General features: G+C 56.2%; 6 protein-coding genes and 1 non-coding gene across 7 annotated transcripts; 3 read left to right on the top strand and 4 right to left on the bottom strand.

Moving 5' to 3' along the window:
• Positions 1 to 183: 183 nt before the first annotated feature.
• On the top strand, positions 184 to 826 carry BO94DRAFT_479792 (HIT family protein; the record flags this gene model as incomplete). The annotated part of the gene is made up of 2 exons (XM_025608762.1): positions 184 to 261; positions 341 to 826. The coding sequence occupies 2 exons, from the start codon at positions 184 to 186 to the stop codon at positions 824 to 826; spliced, it is 564 nt and encodes a 187-aa protein (XP_025461555.1).
• Positions 827 to 898: 72 nt separating this feature from the next.
• Positions 899 to 1,883, bottom strand: BO94DRAFT_540730 (HD domain-containing protein). The gene is made up of 2 exons (XM_025612979.1): positions 1,764 to 1,883; positions 899 to 1,693 (listed from the first exon to the last, which is right to left on the bottom strand). Exons 1-2 carry the CDS (start codon positions 1,802 to 1,804, stop codon positions 1,078 to 1,080), a joined length of 657 nt encoding a protein of 218 aa, XP_025461554.1. The 5' UTR covers positions 1,805 to 1,883; the 3' UTR covers positions 899 to 1,077.
• A 268-nt stretch (positions 1,884 to 2,151) lies between these two features.
• BO94DRAFT_570295 (uncharacterized protein) lies at positions 2,152 to 3,960 on the top strand (the record flags this gene model as incomplete). The annotated part of the gene is made up of 3 exons (XM_025614794.1): positions 2,152 to 2,388; positions 2,438 to 3,423; positions 3,501 to 3,960. The coding sequence occupies 3 exons, from the start codon at positions 2,152 to 2,154 to the stop codon at positions 3,958 to 3,960; spliced, it is 1,683 nt and encodes a 560-aa protein (XP_025461553.1).
• Positions 3,961 to 3,974: 14 nt separating this feature from the next.
• BO94DRAFT_540729 (Rad4 family protein) lies at positions 3,975 to 7,094 on the bottom strand. Its single transcript, XM_025612978.1, has one exon. The coding sequence runs from the start codon at positions 7,002 to 7,004 to the stop codon at positions 4,236 to 4,238; it is 2,769 nt and encodes a 922-aa protein (XP_025461552.1). The 5' UTR covers positions 7,005 to 7,094; the 3' UTR covers positions 3,975 to 4,235.
• A 110-nt stretch (positions 7,095 to 7,204) lies between these two features.
• BO94DRAFT_570293 (CoA-binding protein) lies at positions 7,205 to 9,554 on the top strand. Its single transcript, XM_025614793.1, has 3 exons — positions 7,205 to 7,394; positions 7,447 to 7,756; positions 8,158 to 9,554. Exons 1-3 carry the CDS (start codon positions 7,298 to 7,300, stop codon positions 9,230 to 9,232), a joined length of 1,482 nt encoding a protein of 493 aa, XP_025461551.1. The 5' UTR covers positions 7,205 to 7,297; the 3' UTR covers positions 9,233 to 9,554.
• Positions 9,309 to 10,026, bottom strand: BO94DRAFT_334760 (uncharacterized protein). Its single transcript, XM_025607005.1, has 3 exons — positions 10,000 to 10,026; positions 9,784 to 9,878; positions 9,309 to 9,727 (listed from the first exon to the last, which is right to left on the bottom strand). The coding sequence occupies exons 2-3, from the start codon at positions 9,847 to 9,849 to the stop codon at positions 9,386 to 9,388; spliced, it is 408 nt and encodes a 135-aa protein (XP_025461550.1). The 5' UTR covers positions 9,850 to 9,878; positions 10,000 to 10,026; the 3' UTR covers positions 9,309 to 9,385.
• A 687-nt stretch (positions 10,027 to 10,713) lies between these two features.
• On the bottom strand, positions 10,714 to 10,785 carry BO94DRAFT_t307. Its single transcript has one exon. It is a non-coding gene; the product is annotated as a tRNA-Arg (tRNA).
• Positions 10,786 to 10,839: the final 54 nt, after the last annotated feature.

The raw sequence follows: 10,839 nt of genomic DNA, 5'->3' as shown, positions 1-10,839 counted from the left end.
TCTCCACCAGCTGTCCGGAGCTCTACCATTCTTGCTTTCTGCTTCTCCCAACCACATCCACTGCACATACCACTCTCTTCCCCTGTATATATCCATTTCCCACCCATTGCACATACACTTTTACACAAATTCCAACCCATCTAACCTACCAAATACATGTCCACCACCAACCCCAACACCACCATGTCCATCCCCCCCTCAATATCCACCATCCTCAAAGCCGGCCCCATCCACTTCGGGCCCTTCCTCGTCACAACCCAGGTAACTAACCCCTCTACCCTCCCCTCCTACCCCCCATTCCCTCCAATTCACCCCAAACTAACCCCACAAACCAATCCAGGTCTTCCACCTAACGCCCCACACCTACGCCCTCGTAAACCTCAAACCCATCCTCCCAGGCCACGTCCTGATCTCCCCCCGCCGAGTCGTCCCCCGCGTCACAGACCTCACGCCCACCGAAACCTCGGATTTGTTTCTGACTGTGCGGCGCGTCGCCCGCATGATCGAGCGGGTATATGGCGCCTCGAGCTTGAATATTGCCATCCAGGATGGGGCGGATGCGGGACAGAGCGTGCCGCATGTGCATGCGCATGTGATTCCGAGAAAGAGGGGGGATTTGGATCATAGGGGGGGGATGGATGCTGTTTATGAGATGTTGGATGGGGAGGAGGGGGATTTGAGGGATGCTTTTCGGGAGGAAGGGGAGGGGGAGAGGAGGAGGTTTCCGAGAGTGGATAATGAGGAGAGGAAGCCGAGGGATATGAAGGAGATGGAGGAGGAGGCGTGGATGTTGGCGAGGGAGATGGAGAGGGAGCCGGTCGATTAGATTAGGTTGTTTTAGTTAGGATGGGTTGTATAGTTGGTATATAGTTGGGATGGTTGGGATTTGGGATAGAAATGTGCATGTATGTATGTCTATTGCTAGTCTAAAGTCCCTAAGTAGGAATAAAACACAGCCGCAACGCCCACACGGTATGTATGCATAGTATCCGTGATTAAAATAACAAATTCGTCCATCCGTCCATGTCCACGGTCGTACACATAACGCCGTCAATATGTATGTATGCAGTAATCACATCATGCAGTCTTGCTCTTCCAGAACGCCTCCCGCTCCCGCAACAATGTTGCCGCCCACTCCTTGGTCTCCGGGAGTTGGACCTTGCTCGCGACGTGACAAAACTCCGACAGATCAATGCTGTTGGCGCGCTCGTACTCGACCATCTGCAGAAGCAGCTCCATCTTGTCGACATCATGAACGAACTGCGCCTCCAACGTCTCGTTGGCCTCGTACTCGTTAAACACCTTCAGGATCTCCTGGCCCGTCAGCATGCCACCTGGGACACCGCCCAGGAGGCTGTTGGCAATGTAGTCCATGACCGCAGCCTCACGACGTGCCTTCTCGGGCTTGTCGACGTTGTCAACAGGGGTGATGTCGCCGACGAGCGACTCGGCCATGTCGTGAATCAGGGCCATCTTCATACAGTGGGGTAGGTTGAGGCGGGAGGCCAGCGAGGGGGGCGCGAGCATGGTCATCACCGACATGCGGTACATGTGGTCGGAGATAGACTCGCCGGAGTTGATACCGAATCGGCGCCATCCTTCGCGCTTGGTGGTCTTGAGGCGCTCGAGGAGGTGGAAGAAGGGGATCGGCGAGGCGGAGTTCTCCTCCGGGGGTGGGGGAGCGTGCTCAGGACTGGAAGATTAGTTTAGTTGTTAGCTGGTTGGACGTGCGTTGGAGGAGGGGTGGGGGTGGCTCACCGGACTGGGTGGTCCAGAGGGGATTGGAGGGGGTGTCAGAGCCCATTTTGACAGGACGGGTGGGGAGGGGAGAGTAGAGGGGGAAATATCAAGTATTATCACCGGCTGAAGAGCAGTAATGAAAGAGAGAAAGAAAGAAAAGAAGAGGAGAGGAGAAGAGGAGAAAGAAGAGAGAAACTGCGGGGAGAAAAGCGGTCGCGCGGATTGGTTGGACCAGTCAGCGGATCGCCATTAACTAACTAGTAAGGTACGCATCTCCTCGTCTCCATCTCTTCCCTCCGTGCACCTACCTGGCTCTTCTCGGTGGCCTGTAGGTACAGCTGAGTGCATTCGAGTATGCTTAACATTGGCTACTACTTCAACCTGCATCTACTAACACCCCCAGAGGAAGCCATGCAGTCCCGAACCCCCCGCCCCAAACCGCCGTCCCCCAACTGGCCCCCTCAGCCTCCCCTCGCCGTCTTCGTCCGCAGCCTCCAGCTCCTCCAACTCGATCGCCATGACGATTGGCCTCATATCTCCCTCCGCTCCCTCGCAGACACGTCGCAGAACCAGCGTCAACGCGTGAGGGCCATCGAATGGGCTCTGTACCATCTCGTTGCCCTCTGGGATCCCAGCACCGCTCGGGATGTATGTCCGCCGTCCCCTCAGTGCCTTGATGCCCGACTGACGGCCGCAGAAACTCCGTCCCTTCTTCCCTCCCCTCGAGCCGCTACAGTCAGTCAACCTGCGCGCCGCCTTGTTCCGCGTACTCTCCGAATTAAAGAAACAAGGTGATCTGGGCAAGGAGGCTATTCTCCGCAAGTCAATGCTAGATGACTGCAGGGGCGAGAAATTCGAGGAATTGCTAGCCGTCTTCTCCACGGCTGTGCTGCGGAAGACCCTGGCCGCTTCCCCAGATCCTGGCTTGCAAAATGTGGCCACGAGGATTTCACTGGCCCCGGGCCTGACTCGTGAGGAATATCAGCTCGTGCTCCCCCTGGTTCTGGCCCATCGCGTCTCCCTCAATCAGATCGGGGAGCGTCGCACTAAAGCCCAAGACACCCATGAAAGGTTCACTCAACTGCTGGATCTCAAGAGACTACAGTTCGACGAGCGGTCCAAGGAGAACACCCCTCAGCTCTCTGACAACGGCGCTGACATCGATGCCTTGACCCGCGACCTCAAGGATAACTGGCTGGGCAGTAAGGACTGGGGCGATGCCCTGCTCCATGGCGGTGCTCAGGGCAGCAGCGACGCCTTCCTGGAACTTCCATTTGACGCCGCCTGGGCGAAAGCCAACGAGTCAAACGTGGATGGTCTCCGCGCGAACACATCTCCCGATCTGCTTGTCGATCTGGAGTCTCGCGTCTTCCGCCAGCGAGCCCGGCTGCAGCGCTGGCGCCAGTACAGCGCCTCCATGCGCAAGCATGAGCGGATAGAATCGGCCAGCTCCACCACCTCCCAGCCGCTCGTCTTCCGCGAGCACCAGGCACTCACGGTCGCCAGCATTTCCAAGGCCGTCCGGCAGCCGGTAGAGCGTGCCTCCCCCAAGGCAGACGACCGGGCGCTGCTCTTCTCCATGACCGAGGCCATTGCCCGGATCAACGGCCGATCCGCTGCACGTCACCGCCACACCAAGAGCGACTCTCGGTCACGCAACACCACAGCAGTTCCTTCTTCGTTGTCGGCAGCTGATAGCAACAAACCATCACCCACCGACGAGCAAGACACACCCCGCCCAGCCACACCCCCCATCCCAGAACCCCAACCCAGCCTCCCATCTTTCTCGACCACCAAAGCCCCAGAACGACCCCCTCTCCCTCTGAACCAACCAGCCGATTCACTCTCGTCGAACGAACCCGCAAATCCATGTCCCTCGTCCCACCACCCACCCACACCCGACCACGAGACAGCTTCCGATCACACCGACCCCGTCCCTCGTTCCCTGTGAACCAGTTTGAAACACCTGAGAAACCGAACCCCATCCCCAGGGCCTCCACGCCGCACGACGAGCTCTTCAAAGAAGAAGCCGACTACGCCAGCGTATTCAAGTCGCGGCCACGTGTGGCACACAGCCCTATCGCATCGCCAGCGGTACACATCAGCCCCATTGGAGATTTCGATCTGGGAGCAGACGAGGACATCGATATGGATGAGCTGGGGGGAGCGGATGAGTATGCACAAGATACGCCGTTGACCTCAAGACGTAGGATCTTTTGATACTCATGCTGCTTTTCTTCTTTCCATTCTTATACTATACCCTACCCACCCACATACTACCTACGAATAATGTTTATAGATAACCCGGTCCAAGCAGTCCACAATTCACAGTACACGATATAGCATTTATTAGCCCATCACATTAATTCTATCATGCCTTATCATCCATCTCTATCATCGTTTCGATTTCCAATTCCCGTTCCGGTCATATACCACAAACGCCAAACATAGCTACATGGTCTAGAAACGAGCATAAAACAAAACTGGAAAACCATCTACCCACCACCCCGTCTCGTACGTCTCCGCGTCGTCGGCGGCACGTATTCCGGCTCTGAACCCTCCGAACCCGGGATCTCTATTGGTGAGGAGAGCGCTTCCGAGTCAGAGCTCAGTGAGATCGGGTCATCGTGCGAATCATCAACCTCGGCATGTACAGTCTGAATCTGCGGCGAATTCGGCTGTCGATGCTGTGGTTGCTGATGCTCGTGATGGTCGACTATTAATCCTCCATCGTCGTCACCATCATCGCCAGGGAGGAGGAATCCGCCACCTTGATCTGCCGGGTCATTGTCTTCGCCTGGGAGGAGGAATCCACCACCGTGGTCGACGGGATGCTCATCTTCACCGGGAAGGAGGAATCCACCTCCTTGATGAGCAGGATCAGAATCATGGTCCTCCGGGCGAGGGGCAGATCTAGATGCAGACAACTGATCCCGACGATTCGTGAACGGATTGTGCACATCGTGCTCATGTTCCTCCGAACCGTACTCCTCGCGCACGCGCTGTGCGATGCGCAGCCCGAAGAGAAACTTTCGCCAGGTCTGTAGAATGCGTGCCTCGGCTTTGCGCTGCTCTCGCTTCCGTTTCTCGGCGTCGTCCGCACGCCAGGCATCTTTCACGAGGTCCTCGTTCTCCATGGCGACAACTACACCTTGGATGACGGGGACTGCCATCTTGGAGCCGAACTCGAAGCCCGTGACTGCTTCGGCGTAATCGATGCCAAGTTTCTTGCATACACGGACGGTGCCCGGCCAGGGGATGTGGGCGGCGCCGCGTGGGACCATGCTGGGGACGAAGCAGTCGATGTTGCCGTAGTCATTTTTGGGGATGATACCGTCGCGGATCGGGGGTGGGATGATGTATTCGGTTTGGTGTTTGGCATAGAGCCCCTGTTTGGGCTTTTGGCCATTCTCGCGCTCGAATTCGTCGACTTCGCGCTTGCGGAGGAGAGTGACAGCGCGGATGGGCACGTGTTTCAGCGGTATTTCGCCGGTCTTGATTCGGCGGCCTTCTTTGTGCCAGCTTTCAGCAGATTGGCATTTTAGAACGTCTTTGCGTCGGAACACCTTCTCTTCTTTCGCTTTGGCGCCCTTGCCGGTGGCGAAGGTCCGGACGTGTCGCGCACCGGGTTTGAGGGCTTCTTCGCGGCGGAGGAAGCGTTCGAGGACGAATTCTGTGGATGCGCGCAGACTCTGCAGGGTGTCGCCTTTGGCTGGTTTGCGCTCCGGTTGGTTGGGGAGAAGGTCCTTGGCGTCTTCGATGTCGTCGACGGCAGTGCGCTGGGGAGGGGCACGTTGGTAGACGCGGAAGATCACGCGAAACCAGTCGATTTCGTAGAACTTGCCTTTGCGCCCTGGTACGGGGATCTTCTCGACGGGCATCCGGTAGCCCTTGGTCTTCCCGGGCCAGGTGCGGCGCCGCAGATAGCGCGTAGTGACATCTTTAGCGGTCTTGTCCGCAGAGTAGGCGATGATGTAGCAGATGACCTGCTTGGCCCTCTCGGCTTTGGCACCGCGGGGTTCGAAGGCCGCCTGGAGGTCGGGGGTAGTGGCGACCGGATTACGAAGGACTAGCGGGTCAACTGGGATGATTTGATGGGTGACGGGAGAGGCCACCTCGGTCCAATAGATAGGGAAGGGCAGGTCCTTGTCGTATCCTTTGGAATTCTTGCTGCGGGTGGGTTTGGTGTCTTCTTCACTACTGTCGGATTCCAGGTCGACCGCAGTTTCGGTCTCTGCATTCTCTATCGAAGGCTCTGTGTCTGCGCGCGGTTTGCTCGTGTAGGTCTCGGCCTTGGTCCAGCCAAAGCCCAGGGGTTGCAGGCTAGCGACCAGTCGAGCTTCGATGTTGAGAGCACGCAGCAGCGCGGTGAATAGCTGCGCGCCCACATCTCGCGAGCCCTGCATGTTCTCTGCGGCGTGTCGAAACTCTTCGATATCAGCGATTTTCTCCCCGTGTTTCCCAGGGTCGTGATTGTCCTTGTGTAAGGAGGTGATCTGGGCCTCCAGCTGAGCCATAGGACGGTACCCTTGTTTCCGTAGTCCCGGGGCGGTGATCTTGAACTGGCTCTTCCAGTAAGCGGCCAGGACTTTGAGGAGGAGAATGATGGGATCTCCGCCACTCATATCAGGCTTCCCAGGTTCCATCCGCGACGAACCTTCAGCCCAATCCCGGTCAGATTGGCGACGCTGCTTCCCTTTGCCTTTCTTCGACTTTTTTACCGGGGGCTGCTCCGGGACCTCGAGGCCGGATGCGATGCGCCATTTCTTCACCTCCTGGTGGATGGCCGGGAGAAGCTTGCGGAGGAGGGTTTCGTGGACCTGGGTGTCATTGACCCAGGCATTGCGGATGGCGTTGTGGTGGAGCAGAAACTGCACATGCAGACAATGGGTCTGGATGCGGATCTGGCGTTCGATTTTGGATGGGCCCTTTTTCCCTTCGAGAAGGTCGGACAAGTGGATCTCGTTCTTGTCTAGCGTCAACTCCAGGTCCTGGTGCTGGTCGCGGGTGAGAATAGAGGGCGTCATTGGGGTGGCGCTGGGGGGATTGGTCTCGATGGCGTCCTCCCAGTCCACCTCATCAGAGCCGCTGCTTTCTTCATCGGATCCGTCCTGGACCAAAGGGGTTTCCTCTGGAATATCGCTTAGGGAAGATTCGGAGTCGGTGTCGGGGACGACGGCGGCGATGGATGGCGTCGCATGATGACGTTTGGCGGCGGGCGGATCCTCGGAGGAGAGACGCTTGCGGGGGACGAAGGGGGGCATGCACGCAGAAGAATCCGATTGGGTTGAAGGGAGTAAGCAATTTATGAGACAGAAGTGAAGGTGAATAGGCAATGGGAGGGAATGTTGAAGTAGAGAAGTTGTGGTGATGGAAAGGAAGCGGAAGAAGAAGGGCGTGGATTATTGGACGGTCGCCGTCGAGTCTCGGCTTCTCCGCGTCTCCAGATAATCATAATCAACTCCCCTACCTTCATCTCTCCATCTCTCTGTCTCACTATCACCCTACGACTCTGCAAGATCTATTCTACCAGGCACTTACGTCTACAACAGTAACCATGTCAGCCACGATGGAGGCCGCACGCCGCTTCTTCACGTCGCCGCAGTTTGCCGTGGCGGGGGCCAGCAACGATCGCAGCAAGTTTGGCTACAAGAGTAGGTTCCCCTGCTATCCATCCATCCATCGCTTTCCTCAACTGACCAGCAGTCTTTGCATGGTATCATCAACACTCCCTGCCCGTCATTCCCCTCAACCCGCGTGCCCCCGAGATCGAACTGCCGTCGCAGAACTACAAGACGGTCGCCTCGCCCCGCGCATTGCCCAACCCCGACCAGACCTCTCTCTCCATCGTGACGCCTCCCCCAGTGACCCTCGCCCTCCTTAAGGAGGCTCACAGTGTGGGGGTCCCCGCGGTCTGGCTCCAGCCGGGCACATACGACCAGAGCGTGCTGGACTTTTTGGATGGCCACTTTGCGGCGGCGGTGGTGGGCGATGGGGGCCTGGGCGGCGAGGGCTGGTGTGTGCTGGTGGACGGCGAGAATGGATTGCGAGCAGCCCAGCGTGAATGGAAGGCTCAGCTGTAGTTAATTTAGTTTAATTTAATCTGAACCCACCATACTCCATACTGTGCGATAATGGGAATGATGGCGGTGAAGCGATGTGGGGGAGAAGAAAGAAAGAAAAGAAGAAAGAAGGAGGCTGGCGGTTGTTGGGGAAATCCGCCATCCGCCTTGGATTTTGCCTGTTTTTTTCGCCTTCTTCCTGATCTCCTCTTCTTCCTTTCCACCTTTCTCACTCTCACCCCCTCCCCAACATTAATTATCTTCATCGCCCACGTTCCTTTCCACCCCCCATCTTATGCAACCTCTATCATCCTCTGTCTTCCCCTGTCGCCCCTCCTCGAACGATGCCCGCCAGTCCATTCTCCCTCGACGCTCCCATCCCTCCACATCTCGACCTGGCCGGTGCTCGTTCGCAACTGTTCCAAGTGCCGCCGACCCCCTCGGCCTCATCGGCCTTGTATCGCTCTATTTCCATTCCCAACCGCAAAAGATCCCGCCCTGAGATTGAGAATCGCTCCTGGCTGGACATCGACACCCCCACCACTCGAGTTTCCTCGTTTTTCTCCCCCGACGATTATCTTCCCGGGGTAGATGACATCTCTGCTGATCTCGACTACCGCCCCAGTCGGTATCGCAATCTTCCGCGCCCCATCGCCCTCGATGACAGCATCGAATCCCTCAGTGAAGCCGCAGGCATCCGTCGGAAACGCAGTCGTCCCGACCCGTCGTTGATCGCGGCCTCGTCCATCACCTCTCCCACCAATCATAATGAGAAGATGACCACCACCAGCGTTGCTTATCCGCCGCTGGCTCCCGTCCGCTGGAGTCGGGCTGTGCTAGGCGTTGTCGGCAAGGTCTGGGACTTTTGCTGGGGTGGAGCCTTCCGGGGTTTCCATGCTGGGGGCGGCAGAGGCTACACCATGACAGGGGAGGATGCATCGCTCCCGCTCCCCGCCCCATCGACTGAGAAGGAAAGCTTTATCTTCGCCTCAACCCCCCAGATACAGGAACAGGGGCCTTCAAGTCCGCTGCCTGGTCATTATCCGGGTGAGGACGATCTCAACCGCAGTTGGGTCATGGTTTCCGCCCGCGAGGGACTCGACGAATCCAGCCCATCCCAGCGCAGGCGTGTCCATCGCCGGACTCCAGCACATACCCACAGCCGCCGGCGGTCGCAGGGTAAGCGCACGCTGATGTCACCGCATGCGCCGTCGATGCCGGCCAAGTCTCAGTTCTCGACACCCGCCAAGCCACGTGAAAGCCCTGTGTCGGTAGAGACCCAGCGCTACATGGCGCAAAAACGACGCATGGAGCGGGAGGAAGACGCCAGCCTCGCGCGGCTAAACCGCCAGCTCCAGGCGATGATCAAAGAGGGCCAGCAGGCGCTGGGGACCCGCGTGGAAGTGAACGACATGGATATGGAGGACTAATGCTTTTGAAATGTCCGACTCTAAACTGATACCCTTCGTTGAAACCTATTTGACCTTACTTGATGATTGGCGACGCTCGTTACGACTCATGACCCGGATAATGATTGGCGTGCACATTTCCACGAATGCACGCGTGCCACGATATTGTTATAGTTAGCTACTACTACGGACCGAACCACAGAATATGAATATTGTAACTGCATTAATCATTGAATCGTATAGAGTGAAAGGTCCTAAACTATTTCTTCCCAGCACCCATACCAGCCTCTGCTCCAGCCGGCCCAACACCAGCTCCAGCTCCAGCACCAGTCCCGCCTCAGGCGCAGCACCAGCACCAGCCTCACCCCCTTCTCCATTCCCCGCAGACTCATCCTGCTTAGGATTCGGGTTCAAGAAAGGCAACTCCACCGTCGACAAGAACCCAGAGAGTCCTCCCTCTTGAGCCAATCCATCGATGAGATTCGAGCCCTGGAACCGCGCCACTTTACTTGTGGACTGGTTTTGTTAGATACATACTGGTATTGATTATAAGGGGGGAGGGAAGGACGTACGGGAATGGGTAAAGCCACGCCTGCAGCAACGAGGAGGGCAGTCGTCATGGTGAGAGAGAACTTCATTGTGAGGTTTGTGGTTGGGGTTGGGTTTTCTGGTTTGGTTAGTTGGGTTGGTTAGTTGGTTTGGTTGGATGGGGTTGGATGGGTTGGATGGGGTTGGATGGGGTGGATGGGGTGGATGGGGTGGATAGGATGTGGATAGGATGTACGTACTTTGTTTGGTATATTAGGTGTGTGTATACGGTATGTAGTGAGGAATCGATTGAATGAATGAATGAATGAGTGAATGATCAATACTATATCCTGCGACCAAGAAAGAAAGATGGGACAGTGAGGATGAATGAGATGATTTATATCCCGTCCTTTGTCCCTTCCATCTTTCCTTCCAAGGGCATTAAGCACCAGGATTGAAAGAATGTAATGAATGGCATGCTAGCTACACGTCTCCCGGAGGCTTGTTCCTGTCATTCATATTCATATTCATCCCTTGATTTGGGGGGGATCCTACATTCCTTGTGTCTGGGATGGGATTGGAAGGGAGGATGGGTAGATAGGATGAGATGGATGGGGTATGGTGGCTGGGATGAATTGTTGGGTTGGTTTCCTTGGTTTTGGGTTCGATGGCCTTAAGGGGGGAATTGGGGGATGAGACTTTTCTTGTGTTTCTCTCTGGTGTCTTTTTTGCTTGGGTCTAGGTGGTATGGGAGATAGGGATAATCTAGGATAGGGTTGGGGTAGGGGTTCGGAGGGAGAGTGGGAGGTGACTGTGAGACTACCTACCTATCTATCCCCATTAGCGACACAATCTAGGTTTCGGATAATGAAGCATAAATGAATTGTTTCAAGAGTAGAGGGTATGTATCTGATAAATATAGAAACAAAAAATAGAAGACCCCTCTCTCAAGGAGGGGAAGAACGAAAAAATAATGACCTACGCAGGATTCGAACCTGCAATCTCTTGATCCGTAGTCAAGCGCCTTACCATTGGGCCAGCAGGCCAATTGATGTATGCTTGGGATTTATTTGAAAACATGAAGCAGGGGTTAAGTTGGT

The sequence above is a fragment of the Aspergillus sclerotioniger genome, assembly GCF_003184525.1.
Source record: "Aspergillus sclerotioniger CBS 115572 chromosome Unknown BO94scaffold_54, whole genome shotgun sequence".
Taxonomy (NCBI): domain Eukaryota; kingdom Fungi; phylum Ascomycota; class Eurotiomycetes; order Eurotiales; family Aspergillaceae; genus Aspergillus; species Aspergillus sclerotioniger.
The sequence above is the reverse complement of the archived record's forward strand: the minus strand, read 5'-3'. Positions and strand labels throughout refer to the sequence as shown.

Bases quoted from the DNA above. Each gene is read 5' to 3' on its own strand.
- BO94DRAFT_540730 (XM_025612979.1), bottom strand. From the start codon at position 1,804: ATGGGCTCTGACACCCCCTCCAATCCCCTCTGGACCACCCA. The intron at 1,694-1,763 runs GTCCGGTGAGCC...CTAATCTTCCAG, and splicing joins AATCCCCTCTGGACCACCCA to TCCTGAGCACGCTCCCCCAC.
- BO94DRAFT_540729 (XM_025612978.1), bottom strand. From the start codon at position 7,004: ATGCCCCCCTTCGTCCCCCGCAAGCGTCTCTCCTCCGAGGATCCGCCC.
- BO94DRAFT_570293 (XM_025614793.1), top strand. From the start codon at position 7,298: ATGTCAGCCACGATGGAGGCCGCACGCCGCTTCTTCACGTCGCCGCAG. The intron at 7,395-7,446 runs GTAGGTTCCCCT...ACTGACCAGCAG, and splicing joins CAGCAAGTTTGGCTACAAGA to TCTTTGCATGGTATCATCAA. The intron at 7,757-8,157 runs GTGTGTGCTGGT...GATGCCCGCCAG, and splicing joins GGCCTGGGCGGCGAGGGCTG to TCCATTCTCCCTCGACGCTC.
- BO94DRAFT_334760 (XM_025607005.1), bottom strand. From the start codon at position 9,849: ATGAAGTTCTCTCTCACCATGACGACTGCCCTCCTCGTTGCTGCAGGC. The intron at 9,728-9,783 runs GTACGTCCTTCC...TAACAAAACCAG, and splicing joins GCGTGGCTTTACCCATTCCC to TCCACAAGTAAAGTGGCGCG.